Below are 19,842 nucleotides of genomic sequence, written 5' to 3' on the forward strand. Positions count from 1 at the left end.
TGAGGATAGGATAGGATTGAGGATAGGATAGGATAGAGGATAGGATAGGATAGAGGATAAGATAGGGGATTGGATTGGATAGAGGATAGAATAGGAAATAAGATAGGATAGCATAGAGGATAGGATAGGATAGAGGATAGGATAGGATAGATTATAGGATATGATATAGGATAGGATAGTATTGAGGATAGGATAGGATAGATGAGAGGATAGGATAGAGTATAGGATAGGATTGAGGATAGGATAGGATTGTGGATAGGATAGGATAGAGGAAAGGATAGGATAGAGGATAGGATAGGATTGAGGATACGATAGGATTGCGGATAGGATAGGATAGAGGAAAGGATAGGATAGAGGATACTATAGGATAGATTATAGGATAGGAATGAGTATAGGATAGGATTGAGGATAGGATTGGATAGAGGATAGGATAGGATAGAGGAAAGGATAGGATAGAGGATACTATAGGATAGATTATAGGATAGGATTGAGTATAGGATAGGATTGAGGATAGGATTGGATAGAGGATAGGATAGGATAGAGGATAGGATAAGATTGAGGATACTATTGGATAGATTATAGGATAGGATTGAGGATAGGATAGGAATGAGGATAGGATAGGATTGAGGATAGGATAGGATAGAGGATACGATAGAGGATAGGATAGGATAGAGGATAGGATAGGATAGTGGAAAGGATAGGATAGAGGATAGGATAGGATTGAGGATAGGATATGATAGAGGATAGGATAGGATAGAGGATACTATAGGATAGATTATAGGATAGGATTGAGGATAGGATAGGAATGAGGATAGGATAGGATTGAGGATAGGATAGGATGGAGGATACGATAGAGGATTGGATAGAATAGAGGATAGGATACGATAGAGGATAGGATAGGATAGAGGATAGGATTGGATTGAGGATAGATAGGATAGAGGATAGAATAGGATAGAGGATAGGATAGGATAGAGGATACGATAGGAAAGAGGATAGGATATGATAGATGATAGAATAGGATGGAGTATAGGATAGAGGATAGGATACGATAAAAGGATAGAATAGGATAGAGGATAGGATAGGATTGAGGATAGGATAGGATAGAGGATAGGATAGGATAGTGGAGAGGATAGGATAGAGGATAGGATAGGATTGAGGATAGGATATGATAGAGGATAGGATAGGATAGAGGATACTATAGGATAGATTATAGGATATGATAGAGGATAGGATAGTATTGAGGATAGGATAGGATAGAGGAGAGGATAGGATAGAGGATAGGATAGGATTGAGGATAGGATAGGATTGTGGATAGGATAGGATAGAGGAAAGGATATGATAGACGATAGGATAGGATTGAGGATAGGATAGGATTGCGGATAGGATAGGATAGAGGATAGGATAGGATAGACGATAGGATAGGATAGAGGATAGGATAGGATAGAGGATAGAATAGGAAATAGGATAGGATAGCATAGAGGATAGGATAGGATAGAGGATAGGACAAGATTGAGGATAGGATAGAGGATTGGATATGATAGAAGATCGAATACGATAGAGGATAGGATATGATAGAGGATAGGATAGGATGGAGGATAGGATTGGATTGAGGATAGATAGGATAGAGGATAGGATAGAATAGAGGACAGGATAAGATAGAGGATAAGATAGGATAGAGGATAGGATAGGATAGAGGACAGGATAGGATAGAGGATAAGGTAGGATAGAGGATAAGAAAGGATAGAGGATACGATAGGATGGAGGATAGGATATGGTAGAGGATAGAATAGGATTGAGGATAGGACAGGATAGAGTATAATATTGGATTGAGGATAGGATAGGATAGAGATTAGGATACGATAGAGGATTGGATTGGATACATGGTATTATAGGGTAGAGGATAGGATAGGATAGAGGATAGGATAAGATAGAGGATACTATAGGATAGATTATAGGATATGATAGAGGATAGGATAGTACTGAGGATAGGATAGGATAGAGGAGAGGATAGGATAGAGGATAGGATAGGATTGAGGATAGGATAGGATTGTGGATAGGATAGGATAGAGGAAAGGATATGATAGACGATAGGATAGGATTGAGGATAGGATAGGATTGCGGATAGGATAGGATAGAGGAAAGGATAGGATAGAGGATACTATAGGATAGATTATAGGATAGGAATGAGTATAGGATAGGATTGAGGATAGGATTGGATAGAGGATAGGATAGGATAGAGGAAAGGATAGTATAGAGGATACTATAGGATAGATTATAGGATAGGAATTAGTATAGGATAGGATTGAGGATAGGATTGGATAGAGGATAGGATAGGATAGAGGATAGGATAGGATTGAGGATACTATAGGATAGATTATAGGATAGGATTGAGGATAGGATAGGAATGAGGATAGGATAGGATTGGGGATAGGATAGGATAGAGGATACGATAGAGGATTGGATAGGATAAAGGACAAGATAGGATAGAGGATAGGATAGGATAGACGATAGGATAGGATAGAGGATAGGATAGGATAGAGGATAGAATAGGAAATAGGATAGGATAGCATAGAGGATAGGATAGGATAGAGGATAGGACAAGATTGAGGATAGGATAGAGGATTGGATATGATAGAAGATCGAATACGATAGAGGATAGGATATGATAGAGGATAGGATAGGATGGAGGATAGGATTGGATTGAGGATAGATAGGATAGAGGGTAGAATAGGATAGAGGATAGGATAGCATAGAGGATAGAATAGGATAGAGGATAGGATAGGATTGAGGATAGGGTAGAGGATAGGATAGCATAGAGGATAGGATAGGATAGAGGATAGGATAGGATTGAGTATAGGATAGAGGATTGGATATGATAGAGGATTGAACAGGATAGAAGATAGGATACGATAGAGGATAGGATATGATAGAGGATAGGATAGGATAGAGGATAGGATATGATAGAGGATAGGATAGGATTAAGGATTGGATTGGATAGTGGATAGGATAGGATAGAGTATACGATAGAGGATAGGATAGGATATGATAGAGAATAGGATAGGATACATGGTATTATAGGGTAGAGGATAGTATAGGATAGGGGATTCGATAGGATAGAGGATAGGATAGGATAGAGTATAGGATTGGATTGAGGATAGGATAGGATAGAGGATAGGATAGGATAGAGGATAGGATAGGATTGAGGATAGGATATGATAGAGGATAGAATAGGATAGAGGATAAGATAGCATAGTGGATAGGATAAGATAGAGGACAGGATAGGATAGAGGATAAGATAGGATAGAGGATAGGATAGGATAGAGGACAGGATAGGATAGAGAATAAGATAGGATAGAGGATAGGGTAGGATAGAGGATAGGATAGGAAAGAGGATAGGATATGATAGAGGATAGAATAGGATGGAGGATAGGATAGAGGATAGGATACGATAAAAGGATAGAATAGGATAGAGGATAGGATAGGATTGAGGATATGATAGGATAGAGGATAGGATAGGATAGTGGAGAAGATAGGATAGAGGATAGGATAGGATTGAGGATAGGATATGATAGAGGATAGGATAGGAAAGAGGATAGGATATGATAGAGGATAGAATAGGATGGAGGATAGGATAGAGGATAGGATACGATAAGAGGATAGAATGGGAGAGAGGATAGGATAGGATTGAGGATAGGATAGGATAGAGGATAGGATAGGGTTGAGAATAGGATAGGAATGCGGTTAGGATAGGATTGAGGATAGGATTGGATAGAGGATAGGATAGGATTGAGGATAGGATAGGATTGGGGATAGGATAGGATAGATGATAGCATAGGATAGAGGATTGGATGGGATAGAGGATAGGATACGATAGAGGATAGGATAGGATAGAGTATAGGATTGTATTGAGGATAGGATAGGATAGAGGATAGAATAGGATGGAGGATAGGATAGCATAGAGGATAGGATACGATAGAGGCTAGGATAGGATAGAGTATAGGATTGGATTGAGGATAAGATAGGATAGAGGATACTGTAGGATAGAATATAGGATACAATTGAGGATAGGATAGGAATGAGGATAGGATAGGATTGAGGATAGGATAGATGATTGGATAGGATAGAAGATTGGATGGGATAGAGGATAGGATAGGATAGAGGATGGTATAGGATAGTGGATACTATAGGATAGAGGATAGGATAGGATTGAGGATAGGATAGGATAGAGGATAGGATAGGATAGAGGATAGGATAGGATAGAGGATAGGATAGGATTGAGGATAGGATAGCATTGAGGATAGGATAGGATAGAGGATAGGATAGGATAGAGGATACGATAGGCGATTGGATTGGATAGAGGATAGGATAAGATAGAGGATAGGATAGGATAGAGTATAGGATTGGATTGAGGATAGGATAGGATAGAGGATAGAATAGGATAGAGGATAGGATAGCATAGTGGATAGGATAGGATTGAGGATAAGATAGGATAGAGGATACTATAGGATAGAATATAGGATACAATTGAGGATAGGATAGGAATGAGGATAGGATAGGATTGAGGATAGGATAGAGGATTGGATAGGATAGAAGATTGGATGGGATAGAGGATAGGATAGGATAGACGATAGTATAGGATAGAGGTTACTATAGGATAGAGGATAGGATAGGATTGAGGATAGGATAGGATAGAGGATAGGATAGGATAGAGGAAAGGATAGGATAGAGGATAGGATAGGATTGAGGATAGGATAGGATTGAGGATAGGATAGGATAGAGGATAGGATAGGATAGAGGATAAGATAGGGGATTGGATTGGATAGAGTATAGGATAGGATAGAGGATAGGATAGGATAGAGTATAGGATTGGATTGAGGATAGGATAGGATAGAGGATAGAATAGGATAGAGGATAGGATAGCATAGTGGATAGGATAGGATTGAGGATAGGATAGAGGATACGATAGGATAGAGAATACGATAGAGGATAGGATAGGATAGAGTATAGGACAGGATTGAGAATAGGATAGGATAGCAGATAGAATAGGAAATAGGACAGGATAGCATAGAGGATAGGATAGGATAGAGGATAGGACAAGATTGAGGATAGGATAGAGGATTGGATAGGATTGAGGATACTATAGGATAGAATATAGGATACAATTGAGGATATGATAGGAATGAGGATAGGATAGGATTGAGGATAGGATAGAGGATTGGATAGGACAGAAGATTGGATGGGATAGAGGATAGGATAGAGGATTGGATAGGATAGAGAGTAGGATACGATAGAGGATAGGATAGGATAGAGGATAGGATAGGATAGAGGATAGGATAGGAAGGAGGATAGGATAGGATAGAGGATAGGATCGGATAGAGGATAGGATAGGATAGAGGACAGGATAGGAAAGAGTATAGGATAGGATAGGGGATGGGCTAGGATAGAGGATACGATATAATTGAAGATACGATGTTATAGCGGATAGGATAGGATAGAGGATCATATAGGATAGAGGATAGGATATGATAGAGGATAGGAAAGGATAGAGGATAAGTTAGGATAGTGGATAGGATAAGATAGAGGATAGGATAGAATAGCGGCCAGGATAGGATAGAGGATAAGATAGGATAGAGGATAGGATAGGATAGAGGACAGGATAGGATAGAGGATAAGGTAGGATAGAGGATAAGAAAGGATAGAGGATACGATAGGATAGAGGATAGGATATGGTAGAGGATAGAATAGGATTGAGGATAGGACAGGATAGAGTATAGGATTGGATTGAGGATAGGATAGGATAGAGATTAGGATACGATAGAGGATTGGATAGGATACAAGGTATTATAGGGTAGAGGATAGAGGATAGGATATGGGATTGGATAGGATAGAGGATAGGATAGGATAGAGCATACGATAGAGGATAGGATAGGATAGAGAATATGATAGGATAGAGAATAAGATAGGATAGAGGATAGGATAGGATAGAGGATAGGATAGGATAGATTATAGGATATGATAGAGGATACGATAGTATTGAGGATAGGATAGGATAGAGGAGAGGATAGGATAGAGGATAGGATAGGATTGAGGATAGGATAGGATTGTGGATAGGATAGGATAGAGGAAAGGATAGGATTGAGGATAAGATAGGATAGAGGATACTATAGGATAGAATATAGGATACAATTGAGGATAGGATAGGAATGAGGATAGGATAGGATTGAGGATAGGATAGAGGATTGGATAGGATAGAAGATTGGATGGGATAGAGGATAGGATAGGATAGACGATAGTATAGGATAGAGGTTACTATAGGATAGAGGATAGGATAGGATTGAGGATAGGATAGGATAGAGGATAGGATAGGATAGAGGAAAGGATAGGATAGAGGATAGGATAGGATTGAGGATAGGATAGGATTGAGGATAGGATAGGATAGAGGATAGGATAGGATAGAGGATAAGATAGGGGATTGGATTGGATAGAGTATAGGATAGGATAGAGGATAGGATAGGATAGAGTATAGGATTGGATTGAGGATAGGATAGGATAGAGGATAGAATAGGATAGAGGATAGGATAGCATAGTGGATAGGATAGGATTGAGGATAGGATAGAGGATACGATAGGATAGAGAATACGATAGAGGATAGGATAGGATAGAGTATAGGACAGGATTGAGAATAGGATAGGATAGCAGATAGAATAGGAAATAGGACAGGATAGCATAGAGGATAGGATAGGATAGAGGATAGGACAAGATTGAGGATAGGATAGAGGATTGGATAGGATTGAGGATACTATAGGATAGAATATAGGATACAATTGAGGATATGATAGGAATGAGGATAGGATAGGATTGAGGATAGGATAGAGGATTGGATAGGACAGAAGATTGGATGGGATAGAGGATAGGATAGAGGATTGGATAGGATAGAGAGTAGGATACGATAGAGGATAGGATAGGATAGAGGATAGGATAGGATAGAGGATAGGATAGGAAGGAGGATAGGATAGGATAGAGGATAGGATCGGATAGAGGATAGGATAGGATAGAGGACAGGATAGGAAAGAGTATAGGATAGGATAGGGGATGGGCTAGGATAGAGGATACGATATAATTGAAGATACGATGTTATAGCGGATAGGATAGGATAGAGGATCATATAGGATAGAGGATAGGATATGATAGAGGATAGGAAAGGATAGAGGATAAGTTAGGATAGTGGATAGGATAAGATAGAGGATAGGATAGAATAGCGGCCAGGATAGGATAGAGGATAAGATAGGATAGAGGATAGGATAGGATAGAGGACAGGATAGGATAGAGGATAAGGTAGGATAGAGGATAAGAAAGGATAGAGGATACGATAGGATAGAGGATAGGATATGGTAGAGGATAGAATAGGATTGAGGATAGGACAGGATAGAGTATAGGATTGGATTGAGGATAGGATAGGATAGAGATTAGGATACGATAGAGGATTGGATAGGATACAAGGTATTATAGGGTAGAGGATAGAGGATAGGATATGGGATTGGATAGGATAGAGGATAGGATAGGATAGAGCATACGATACAGGATAGGATAGGATAGAGAATATGATAGGATAGAGAATAAGATAGGATAGAGGATAGGATAGGATAGAGGATAGGATAGGATAGATTATAGGATATGATAGAGGATACGATAGTATTGAGGATAGGATAGGATAGAGGAGAGGATAGGATAGAGGATAGGATAGGATTGAGGATAGGATAGGATTGTGGATAGGATAGGATAGAGGAAAGGATAGGATAGAGGATAGGATAGGATTGAGGATAGGATAGGATTGCGGATAGGATAGGATAGAGGAAAGGATAGGATAGAGGATACTATAGGATAGATTATAGGATAGGAATGAGTATAGGATAGGATTGAGGATAGGATAGGATAGAGATTAGGATACGATAGAGGATTGGATAGGATACAAGGTATTATCGGGTAGAGGATAGGATAAGATAGAGGATAGGATATGGGATTGGATAGGATAGAGGATAGGATAGGATAGAGCATACGATAGAGGATAGGATAGGATAGAGAATATGATAGGATAGAGAATAAGATAGGATAGAGGATAGGATAGGATAGAGGATAGGATAGGATAGATTATAGGATAGGAATGAGTAAAGGATAGGATTGAGGATAGGATTGGATAGAGGATAGGATAGGATAGAGGATAGGATAGGATTGAGGATACTATAGGATTGAGGATACTATAGGATTGAGGATAGGATAGGATAGATTATAGAATAGGATAGAGGATAGGATAGGATAGAGGATAGGATAGGATAGAGTATAGGATAGGATAGCGGATAGGATAGGATAGAGGATAGGATAGAGGATAGGATAGGATAGGATAGAGAATAGGATAGGATAGAGGATAGGATAGGATAGTGGATACGATAGATGATTGGATAGGATAGAGGATAGGATACGATAGAGGATAGGATAGGATAGAGGATAGGATTGGATTGCGGATAGGATAGGATAGAGGAAAGGATAGGATAGAGGATACTATAGGATAGATTATAGGATAGGAATGAGTATAGGATAGGATTGAGGATAGGATAGGATAGAGATTAGGATACGATAGAGGATTGGATAGGATACAAGGTATTATAGGGTAGAGGATAGGATAGATTATAGAATAGGATAGAGGATAGGATAGGATAGAGGATAGGATAGGATAGAGTATAGGATAGGATAGCGGATAGGATAGGATAGAGGATAGGATAGAGGATAGGATAGGATAGGATAGAGAATAGGATAGGATAGAGGATAGGATAGGATAGTGGATACGATAGATGATTGGATAGGATAGAGGAAAGGATAGGATAGAGGATAGGATAGGATTGAGGATAGGATAGGATTGCGGATAGGATAGGATAGAGGAAAGGATAGGATAGAGGATACTATAGGATAGATTATAGGATAGGAATGAGTATACGATAGGATTGAGGATAGGATAGGATAGAGATTAGGATACGATAGAGGATTGGATAGGATACTAGGTATTATAGGGTAGAGGATAGGATAGGATAGAGGATAGGATATGGGATTGGATAGGATAGAGGATAGGATAGGATAGAGCATACGATAGAGGATAGGATAGGATAGAGAATATGATAGGATAGAGAATAAGATAGGATAGAGGATAGGATAGGATAGAGGATAGGATAGGATAGATTATAGGATAGGAATGAGTAAAGGATAGGATTGAGGATAGGATTGGATAGAGGATAGGATAGGATAGAGGATAGGATAGGATTGAGGATACTATAGGATAGATTATAGGATAGGATTGAGGATAGGATAGGATAGATTATAGAATAGGATAGAGGATAGGATAGGATAGAGGATAGGATAGGATAGAGTATAGGATAGGATAGAGGATAGGATAGGATAGAGGATAGGATAGAGGATAGGATAGGATTGGATTGAGGATAGATAGGATAGAGGAGAGGATAGGATAGAGGATACTATAGGATAGATTATAGGATATGAATGAGTATAGGATAGGATTGAGGATAGGATTGGATAGAGGATAGGATAGGATAGAGGAAAGGATAGGATAGAGGATACTATAGGATAGATTATAGGATAGGAATGAGTATAGGATACGATTGAGGATAGGATTGGATAGAGGATAGGATAGGATAGAGGATAGGATAGGATTGAGGATACTATAGGATAGATTATAGGATAGGATTGAGGATAGGATAGGAATGAGGATAGGATAGGATTGAGGATAGGATAGGATAGAGGATACGATAGAGGATAGGATAGGATAGAGGATACGATAGAGGATAGGATAGGATAGAGGATAGGATAGGATAGTGGAGAGGATAGGATAGAGGATAGGATAGGATTGAGGATAGGATATGATAGAGGATAGGATAGGATAGAGGATACTATAGGATAGATTATAGGATAGGATTGAGGATAGGATAGGAATGAGGATAGGATAGGATTGAGGATAGGATAGGATGGAGGATACGATAGAGGATTGGATAGAATAGAGGATAGGATACGATAGAGGATAGGATAGGATAGAGGATAGGATTGGATTGAGGATAGATAGGATAGAGGATAGAATAGGATAGAGGATAGGATAGGATAGAGGATACGATAGGAAAGAGGATAGGATATGATAGATGATAGAATAGGATGGAGGATAGGATAGAGGATAGGATACGATAAAAGGATAGAATAGGATAGAGGATAGGATAGGATTGAGGATAGGATAGGATAGAGGATAGGATAGGATAGTGGAGAGGATAGGATAGAGGATAGGATAGGATTGAGGATAGGATAGGATTGTGGTTAGGATAGGATAGAGGAAAGGATAGGATAGAGGATAGGATAGGATTGAGGATAGGATAGGATTGCGGATAGGATAGGATAGAGGAAAGGATAGGATAGAGGATACTATAGGATAGATTATAGGATAGGATTGTGGATAGGATAGGAATGAGGATAGGATAGGATTGAGGATAGGATTGGATAGAGGATAGGATAGGATAGGATAGAGGATAGGATAGGATAGAGAATATGATAGGATAGAGAATAAGATAGGATAGAGGATAGGATAGGATAGAGGATAGGATAGGATAGATTATAGGATATGATAGAGGATAGGATAGTATTGAGGATAGGATAGAGGATTGGATAGGATAGAAGATAGGATACGATAGAGGATAGGATATGATAGAGGGTAGGAAAGGATAGAGGATAAGTTAGGATAGTGGATAGGATACGATAGAGGATAGGATAGAATAGAGGACAGGATAGGATAGAGGATAAGATAGGATAGAGGATAGGATAGGATAGAGGACAGGATAGGATAGAGGATAGGATACGATAGAAGATACGATATTATAGAGGAAAGGATAGGATGGAGGATAGGATACGATAGAGGATACGATAGGATAGAATATAGGATTGGATTGAGGAAAGGATAGGATATAGGATAGGATAGGATTGAGGATAGGATAGCATAGAGGATAGGATAGGATTGAGGATAGGATAGAATAGAGGACAGGATAGGATAGAGGATAGGATACGATAGAAGATACGATATTATAGAGGAAAGGATAGGATGGAGGATAGGATAGGATAGAGGATAGGATAGAGGATTGGATAGGATAGAGGATAGGATACGATAGAGGATAGGATAGGATAGAATATAGGATTGGATTGAGGAAAGGATAGGATATAGGATAGGATAGGATTGAGGATAGGATAGCATAGAGGATAGGATAAGTAAGAGGATAGGATAGGGTAGAGGATAGGATAGAATAGAGGACAGGATAGGATAGAGGATAGGATACGATAGTAGATACGATATTATAGAGGAAAGGATACGATGGAGGATAGGATAGGATAGAGGATAGGATAGGATAGAGGATAGGATAGAGGATAGGATATAATAGACGATAGGATAGGATAGAATATAGGATAGGATATAGGATAGGATAGGATTGAGGATAGGATAGCATAGAGGATAGGATAAGTAAGAGGATAGGATAGAATAGAGGACAGGATAGGATAGAGGATAGGATACGATAGAAGATACGATATTATAGAGGAAAGGATAGGATGGAGGATAGGATAGGATAGAGGATAGGGTTGGATAGAGGATAGGATAGAGGATTGGATAGGATAGAGGATAGGATATAATAGAGGATAGGATAGGATAGAATATAGGATAGGATTGAGGATAGGATAGAATAGAGGACAGGATAGGATAGAGGATAGGATAGGATAGAGGATAGTATAGGATAAAGGATAATATAGGATAGAGGATAGGATAGGATTGAGGATACTATAGGATAGAGGATAGGATAGGAGTGAGGATAGGATAGGAATGAGGATAGGATAGGATTGAGGGTAGGATAGGGGATTGGATAGGATGGACGATAGGATAGGATGGAGGATAGGATAGGATAGGATTGAGGATAGGATAGGATAGAGGAGAAGATAGGATAGAGAATAGAATAGGATAGAGGATAGGATAGAGGATAGGTTACGATAAGAGGTTAGGATAGGATAGAGGATAGTATAGGATAGAGGACAGGATAGGATAGAGGATACTATAGGATAGAGGATAGGATAGGACAGAGGATAGGATAGGAATGAGGATAGGATAGGATTGAGGGTATGATAGGGAATTGGATAGGATTGGCGATAGGATAGGATGGAGGATAGGATAGGATAGGATTGAGGATAGGATAGGATAGAATATAGGATAGGATAGAGGATAGGATAGGATAGAGGAGAGGATAGGATAGAGGATAGGATAGTATTGAGGATAAGATAGGATAGAGGATAGGATAGGATAGAGGATAGGATAGGATAGATTATAGGATATGATAGAGGATAGGATAGTATTGAGGATATGATAGGATAAAGGAGAGGATAGGATAGAGGATGGGATAGGAATGAGGATAGGATAGGATTGCGGATAGGATAGGATAGAGGAAAGGATAGGATAGAGGATACTATAGGATATATTATAGAATAGGAATGAGTATAGGATAGGATTGAGGATAGGATTGGATAGAGGATAGGATAGGATAGAGGATAGGATAGGATTGAGGATACTATAGGATAGATTATAGGATAGGATTGATGATAGGATAGGAATGAGGATAGGATAGGATAGACGATAGGACAAGATTGAGGATAGGATAGAGGATTGGATATGATAGAAGATCGAATACGATAGAGGATAGGATATGATAGAGGATAGGATAGGATGGAGGATAGGATTGGATTGAGGATAGGATAGAGGATTGGATAGGATAGAAGATAGGATACGATAGAGGATAGGATATGATAGAGGATAGGAAAGGATAGAGGATAAGTGAGGATAGTGGATAGGATAAGATAGAGGATAGGATAGAATAGAGGACAGGATAGGATAGTGGATAAGATAGGATAGAGGATAGGATAGGATAGAGGACAGGATAGGGAAGAGGATAGGATACGATAGAAGATACGATATTATAGAGGAAAGGATAGGATGGAGGATAGGATACGATAGAGGATACGATAGGATAGAATATAGGATTGGATTGAGGAAAGGATAGGATATAGGATATGATAGGTTTGAGGATAGGATAGCATAGAGGATAGGATAAGTAAGAGGATAGGATAGGATAGAGGATAGAATAGAGGAAAGGATAGGATTGAGGATGGGATATAATAGAGGATAGGATAGGATAGAGGATAGGATAGAATAGAGGACAGGATAGGATAGAGGATAGGATACGATAGAAGATACGATATTATAGAGGAAAGGATAGGATAGGATAGAGGATAGGATAGGATAGAGGATAGGATAGAGGATTGGATAGGATAGACGATAGGATACGATAGAGGATAGGATAGGATAGAATATAGGATTGGATTGAGGAAAGGATAGGATATAGGATAGGATAGGATTGAGGATAGGATAGCATAGAGGATAGGATAAGTAAGAGGATAGGATAGGGTAGAGGATAGGATAGAGGAAAGGATAGGATTGAGGATGGGATATAATAGAGGATAGGATAGGATAGAGGATAGGATAGGATTGAGGATAGGATAGAATAGAGGACAGGATAGGATAGAGGATAGGATAGAGGATTGGATAGGATAGAGGATAGGATATAATAGAGGATAGGATAGGATAGAATATAGGATAGGATTGAGGATAGGATAGAATAGAGGACAGGATAGGATAGAGGATAGGATACGATAGAAGATACGATATTATAGAGGAAAGGATAGGATGGAGGATAGGATACGATCGAGGATACGATAGGATAGAATATAGGATTGGATTGACGAAAGGATAGGATATAGGATAGGATAGGATTGAGGATAGGATAGCATAGAGGATAGGATAAGTAAGAGGATCGGATACGATAGAAGATACGATATTATAGAGGAAAGGATAGGATGGAGGATAGGATACGATCGAGGATACGATAGGATAGAATATAGGATTGGATTGACGAAAGGATAGGATATAGGATAGGATAGGATTGAGGATAGGATAGCATAGAGGATAGGATAAGTAAGGGGATAGGATAGGATAGAGGATAGGATAGAGGAAAGAATAGGATTGAGGATGGGATATAATAGAGGATAGGATAGGATAGAGGATAGGATAGGATTGAGGATAGGATAGAATAGAGGACAGGATAGGATAGAGGATAGGATACGATAGAAGATACGATATTATAGAGGAAAGGATAGGATGGAGGATAGGATAGGATAGAGGATAGGATTGGATAGAGGATAGGATAGAGGATAGGATAGGATAGAGGATAGGATAGAGGATTGGATAGGATAGAGGATAGGATACGATAGAGGATAGGATAGGATAGCATATAGGATTGGATTGAGGAAAGGACAGGATATAGGATAGGATAGGATTGAGGATAGGATAGCATAGAGGATAGGATAAGTAAGAGGATAGGATAGGATAGATAATAGGATAGAGGAAAGGATAGGATTGAGGATGGGATATAATAGAGGATAGGATAGGATACAGGATAGGATAGGATACAGGATAGGATAGGATTGAGGATAGGATAGAATAGAGGACAGGATAGGATAGAGGATAGGATACGATAGAAGATACGATATTATAGAGGAAAGGATAGGATGGAGGATAGGATAGGATAGAGGATAGGGTTGGATAGAGGATAGGATAGAGGATTGGATAGGATAGAGGATAGGATATAATAGAGGATAGGATAGGATAGAATATAGGATAGGATTGAGGATAGGATAGAATAGAGGACAGTGAAGGAACAGGATTATGTAAGGCGGGTGCCTTACAATAAACGCTCAAAATCAGGCGTACGTGACTGAGTCGTTTATTTACCAATTGAATGATGTCGCGAGAGCGTCCGAGGTGGTTCAATTAAACTCACGATTCACTTGACTCGCGATTGAACTTGGGCTGCGGTTTTTACAGCGACCGGACTGCGACACGACTCTAAGTAACTCGGCGGAGAATCGGCTGTGACTCTTTCGTGGCGGTAGTCTCTGCCTTATATTCTCGAAAATGCTTGTCGGCTGATTGGTGGAAGTCCTTGCGAGGAACTTCCACCAATCCGTGCATTTTGCATAACACGCCCACGTTCCACGCCTCTCGTGCGTGAGAAGGGTGAGCGTGTCGTGCTGTTAAAAATCTAATTTTGGTGATGCAGCGGGGTGTCTTCCGGGCCCCGTGCTAAGTGCGGTACGTGACTGCTGGCTTACGTCAACGGACCCAGCTTTCCTGGGTGATAGAAACCAGGCACGCGTCGCTGGGACACTCTAGGCTGGAGACCCTTAGACTACCCAAAATTTATGGCGTCCACTTGCGCTATTGAGTTCGTCGCTAGGAACTACAAGGACACATCTGTCCGCTAAGTGGCCAAAAACGTTAAAGACGTTTTCTCACAAATAGCGTCTTATGCTGTGCAAACCATAAATCTTTCTTGGTGCTGGTGCGCTGAAGATTTCTCTTCCGGCGCCCCGCTAGCCGCTACATCACCCCCTTACCAGTGCTAACGCTATCCTAACTTAATCCTAATTACCGGGTAATCTATACCTATTCTTATTGTAGCTGGCTATTTACAAAATGTACAATATATATACAACGTGGCAAGGTTGTCTCACGTTCCGACCTGCAGGTAGTCAGGAAATCTAACGCGTCTACCTGAGCGCGTGTGGACAGGTACCTGCGCGGGGGTCGGCTCGGTCGTCGGTTGCGAGTCTTTGTATCGTACGGTCTCGTCACCGTTTACCGTGTACGCGGGTTTAAGGCGGTCAATGGTTACCGTTGTGTCTTTTCCGCGCACTCGAATCTTGAAATTCTTCCCGTTACGCGAAATAACTGGGAAAGGTCCTTCGTACGCGTTTTGCAATGGGGTCCGCGTTGCGTCGGTACGAAGGTACACGTGGGTGGCGGTCGCTAGGTCTTTGTAGACAAACACTTTGTTGCCACCATGACGCGATCCCGGCACCGGGCGAACGTCGCGGAAGTGTTCGCGTAACTGCCTCACCATGCTCGCGGGGTCTTCGTTGCTCGCCGTGTTGGTAAAAAATTCGGCAGGTAGCCGAACGCTCTCGCCATAGACGAGCTCTGCCGTTGATGCCAGCAGGTCGTCCCGATACGCTGCCCTAATACCTAAAAGTACTACGGGCAACGCATCGGTCCAACGTTGCGTGCCGTGGCACTTTATGGCAGCTTTGAGCTGTCTATGGAAGCGCTCGACCATGCCGTTTGCCGCCGGATGATAGGCTGCAGTTCGAATATGCTTCGCGCCTAACAAATTGCTCAGGTGTTGGAACAACTGCGATTCGAACTGCCTACCCTGGTCCGTTGTGATCCGGATGGGGGTACCGAATCTAGCCACCCATCCGGCGACAAACTCTTTCGCTACCGTTTCTGCCTCGATATTGGCGATCGGAAAGGCTTCGGGCCAACGCGTGAAGCGATCGACGCATGTGAGGCAGTATCTTTTGCCGTCTGATATCGGTAGCGGGCCCACCAAATCGAGATGGATGTGCTCGAATCTGGCGGACGGCGCTTTGAATTCCGATATCGGGCTGAAGACATGTCTACTCGTTTTAGCGCGCTGACATTCGGTACAACTGCGAGCCCAAGCGCGACAGTCGCGTTCTATCGACGGCCAAACAAATATCTGTTTGCAGAGTTTCGCGGTGGCCTTGATACCTGGATGGGCGCACTTATGGACAGCTGAGAACGCGTGTCGGCGAAACGGTGCTGTTACGAATGGGCGCGCGACATTCGTTGACACGTCGCAATAGACTTCGACGTCGCTGTCGATTAATTTGACGCGCTTGAGCGTTAATGAGGTGTCGGACGCGGTTAAGAACTTGTCGACTTCTTCGTCGTTTTCTTGCGAACGAGCTAATTCCGCGTAGTCTATAGTCGACGCGATGGATTCGATTCGCGATAGTGCGTCCGCCACCTCATTATCTTTGCCGCTGATGTGCCGAATGTCAGTGGTGAACTGGCCTACGTAATCCAGATACCGAAACTGTCGAGGGGAACATTTGTCGGATCTCTGGTTGAACGCGAAAGTCAGAGGTTTATGATCGGTGTATATCGTGAACGAACGACCTTCGACCATATGTCGGAATTTCTTAACCGCTGTATATATCGCTAGAAGTTCGCGATCGTATGCGCTGTAGTTACGCTGTGCGGGCGACATGGATTTCGTATGGAAGGCTAGTGGCCTCCACGAATTTCCTTGTCGCTGTTGCAGCGTTGCTCCGATCGCGAAATCCGACGCATCCACAATAATCGCGAGTTGCGAACGATTCGATGGATGCGTTAGTAGCGTAGCGTTGGCAAGTGCATCTTTGGATGCTTGAAACGCTGTTTCCGCTTCACCTGACCATTGGATCGGGGCGTTGCCTTTCGCCGTCCGACCGCTGAGCAGGTGGTGAAGCGGTGTTTGTACCGCCGCGGCGTTAGGTATGAACCGTCTATAAAAGTTTAACATACCGAGGAACCTACGGAGCTGTTTCGCGGTCTCTGGTTTCGGAAATTCGTTTATGGCCTTTACTTTTTCAGGTAGAGGCCTCGTGCCGTTGCCGTTCACAATATACCCGAGAAACTTGACTTCGGTAGCGGCGAATACGCATTTGCTCGGGTTGACGATGACACCGTACTCGTTAAGCCGCTCGAGGAGTTGACGCAGATGTTCCATATGCTCGTCTTCATCGACTGACGCTACTAGAATATCGTCTAGATACGCATAGCAAAAATCGAAACCGCGTAAGACGGTGTCGATGAAGCGTTGAAACGTCTGCGCCGCGTTGCGCAAACCGAACGGCATGACGGTGTACTCGTACAACCCGAACGGCGTCGTTACCGCGGTCTTCGGAATATCGCGAGGGTTTACCGGTATCTGGTGGTACGCGCGGACCAGGTCTAACGTAGTAAACACTGTCTTCCCTGCTAATGTTCGCGCGAAGTCCTCGATATGTGGTATGGGATACCGGTCGGGGATCGTGCGAGCGTTTAAGGTCCTGTAATCGCCGCAGGGCCGCCATCCGTTGTCCTTCTTCTGCACCATGTGTAGGGCAGAAGCCCACTGGCTTTTAGAAGGACGGATGTGACCCCGAGATAACAGTTCCTCGAACTCTGCGCGAGCGACCTTGTACATATCGGTGGACAATCGGCGGGTCTTACAATACGCGGGAGTGCCGGGAGTCGTTACAATATGATGTACAACATCGTGTTTGACTTGCCTAGGAGTCGCTGTGGGTCGGGTCACGTCGGGAAACTGGGCTAGCAGCTGGTGGTAGCGTGAGTTCCCCGCGATGGTCCGGATGGAGTCCGTGAAACCCACGACGGTGCGTCCCGTTGTCGTCCGTGATGTCGTCTGGTCGATCAGGCGTCGTCGCCTGAGGTCCACCAGTAGGCCGTAGCGCGTGAGGAAGTCGGCGCCAATGATGGGTTTTCCCACGTCGGCGATGATGAACCTCCACTGGAAGGCCCTCCGTAGTCCCAGGTTGAGGTCCATCACGCGGATGCCGTAGGTGCCGATCGTCGATCCGTTTGCCGCAACCATCTCGTATGACGTCTTGCTGACTCGGCCTTTGACGAGTGTGCGTGGATACACACAAAGGTCCGAGCCAGTGTCGACGAGGTATTCGGTCTTCGTCACTTTGTCCGTGACGAAGAGGCGGCAGGTGGATGTTCCGTCACTGGCTGCCGCGGTCAGTGTCGGAGGGATTCGTTTCCCGCATACGAACACGGCTGGCGGCATTTGGTGGACTCCTTCCCAAACCTCTGGTGGTACCAGCAGACGTTCTCCGTCTTACGCGATGACCTGGACGAAGACCGACTCCGTCTGGGCGTCCTGCTTCCCTTGTGACTGCAAGGTCGGGATGTTTCGGCGATTCGAAGCTCCAGTTTCTCCAATCGGTCGATCAGGAGCTCTGCCAGGCGGTCGGACTGCGTTGGGGCCGACGTGCTGGCTACCTGGGCTGGCTGCACCTCCGCGTGGATCTGGTCGGCTATCTCGGCTAGCTTGCTTAATGGCAGGTCTGACTGAGCCGAGACGATGGCTCTGGTCACGCTGGGTAGTCTACCTGACCACAGGGTCCGCAGGAACTCGTCGCTGACTGTGGTACCTGCGAGGTTCCGCATATGGCGTAAGAATTGCGACGGGGTTCGGTCGCCTATTTCCTCCTGCTCCAGCAGCTGCCGGATCCTTTTTCCTTGGGTCGCCGACAGCCTCTTCAGAAGTTCGGACCTTAGTGTCCCATACTTGTTGGCCTCCGGTGGGTTTATAAAAATGTCCTGCACTTCCACCGCGTATTTGTCCTCGAGCTGAGACAGTATGTAATCAAATTTTGTCGTGTCAGCTGTAATCCCGTCTAGGGCGAACTGTGCCTCGATTTGGCGGAACCACAGTTCGGGTTGCTCAGGCCAGAAAGGTGGGATCCTGATGGCGACCTTGCTGACTTCTGGCGTCGTTGTCTCCATTTCAATATCACTGCACTACACGCACTTCGAGAGAAAAAAAAAATGCGCGTGATGCGACTCAGTCACCCTGATCACGTCGGGGTCACCAATTAAGGAACAGGATTATGTAAGGCGGGTGCCTTACAATAAATGCTCAAAATCAGGCGTACGTGACTGAGTCGTTTATTTACCAATTGAATGATGTCGCGAGAGCGTCCGAGGTGGTTCAATTAAACTCACGATTCACTTGACTCGCGATTGAACTTGGGCTGCGGTTTTTACAGCGACCGGACTGCGACACGACTCTAAGT

At 42.8% G+C, this 19,842-nt stretch overlaps 1 protein-coding gene across 1 annotated transcript in view; it reads right to left on the bottom strand.

Moving 5' to 3' along the window:
• LOC143363886 (uncharacterized) overlaps positions 1–19,552 on the bottom strand; it is a 144,054-nt gene extending 124,502 nt beyond the window's left edge. Inside the window, exon 1 of the mRNA XM_076804414.1 lies at positions 19,156–19,552. Within this exon, the coding sequence (XP_076660529.1) occupies positions 19,156–19,552 (397 nt within the window). The remainder of the gene's footprint in view (positions 1–19,155) is intronic.
• Positions 19,553–19,842: the final 290 nt, after the last annotated feature.

The sequence above is a fragment of the Halictus rubicundus genome, unplaced genomic scaffold (genome assembly GCF_050948215.1).
Source record: "Halictus rubicundus isolate RS-2024b unplaced genomic scaffold, iyHalRubi1_principal scaffold0163, whole genome shotgun sequence".
Classification (NCBI taxonomy): Eukaryota; Metazoa; Arthropoda; class Insecta; order Hymenoptera; family Halictidae; genus Halictus; species Halictus rubicundus.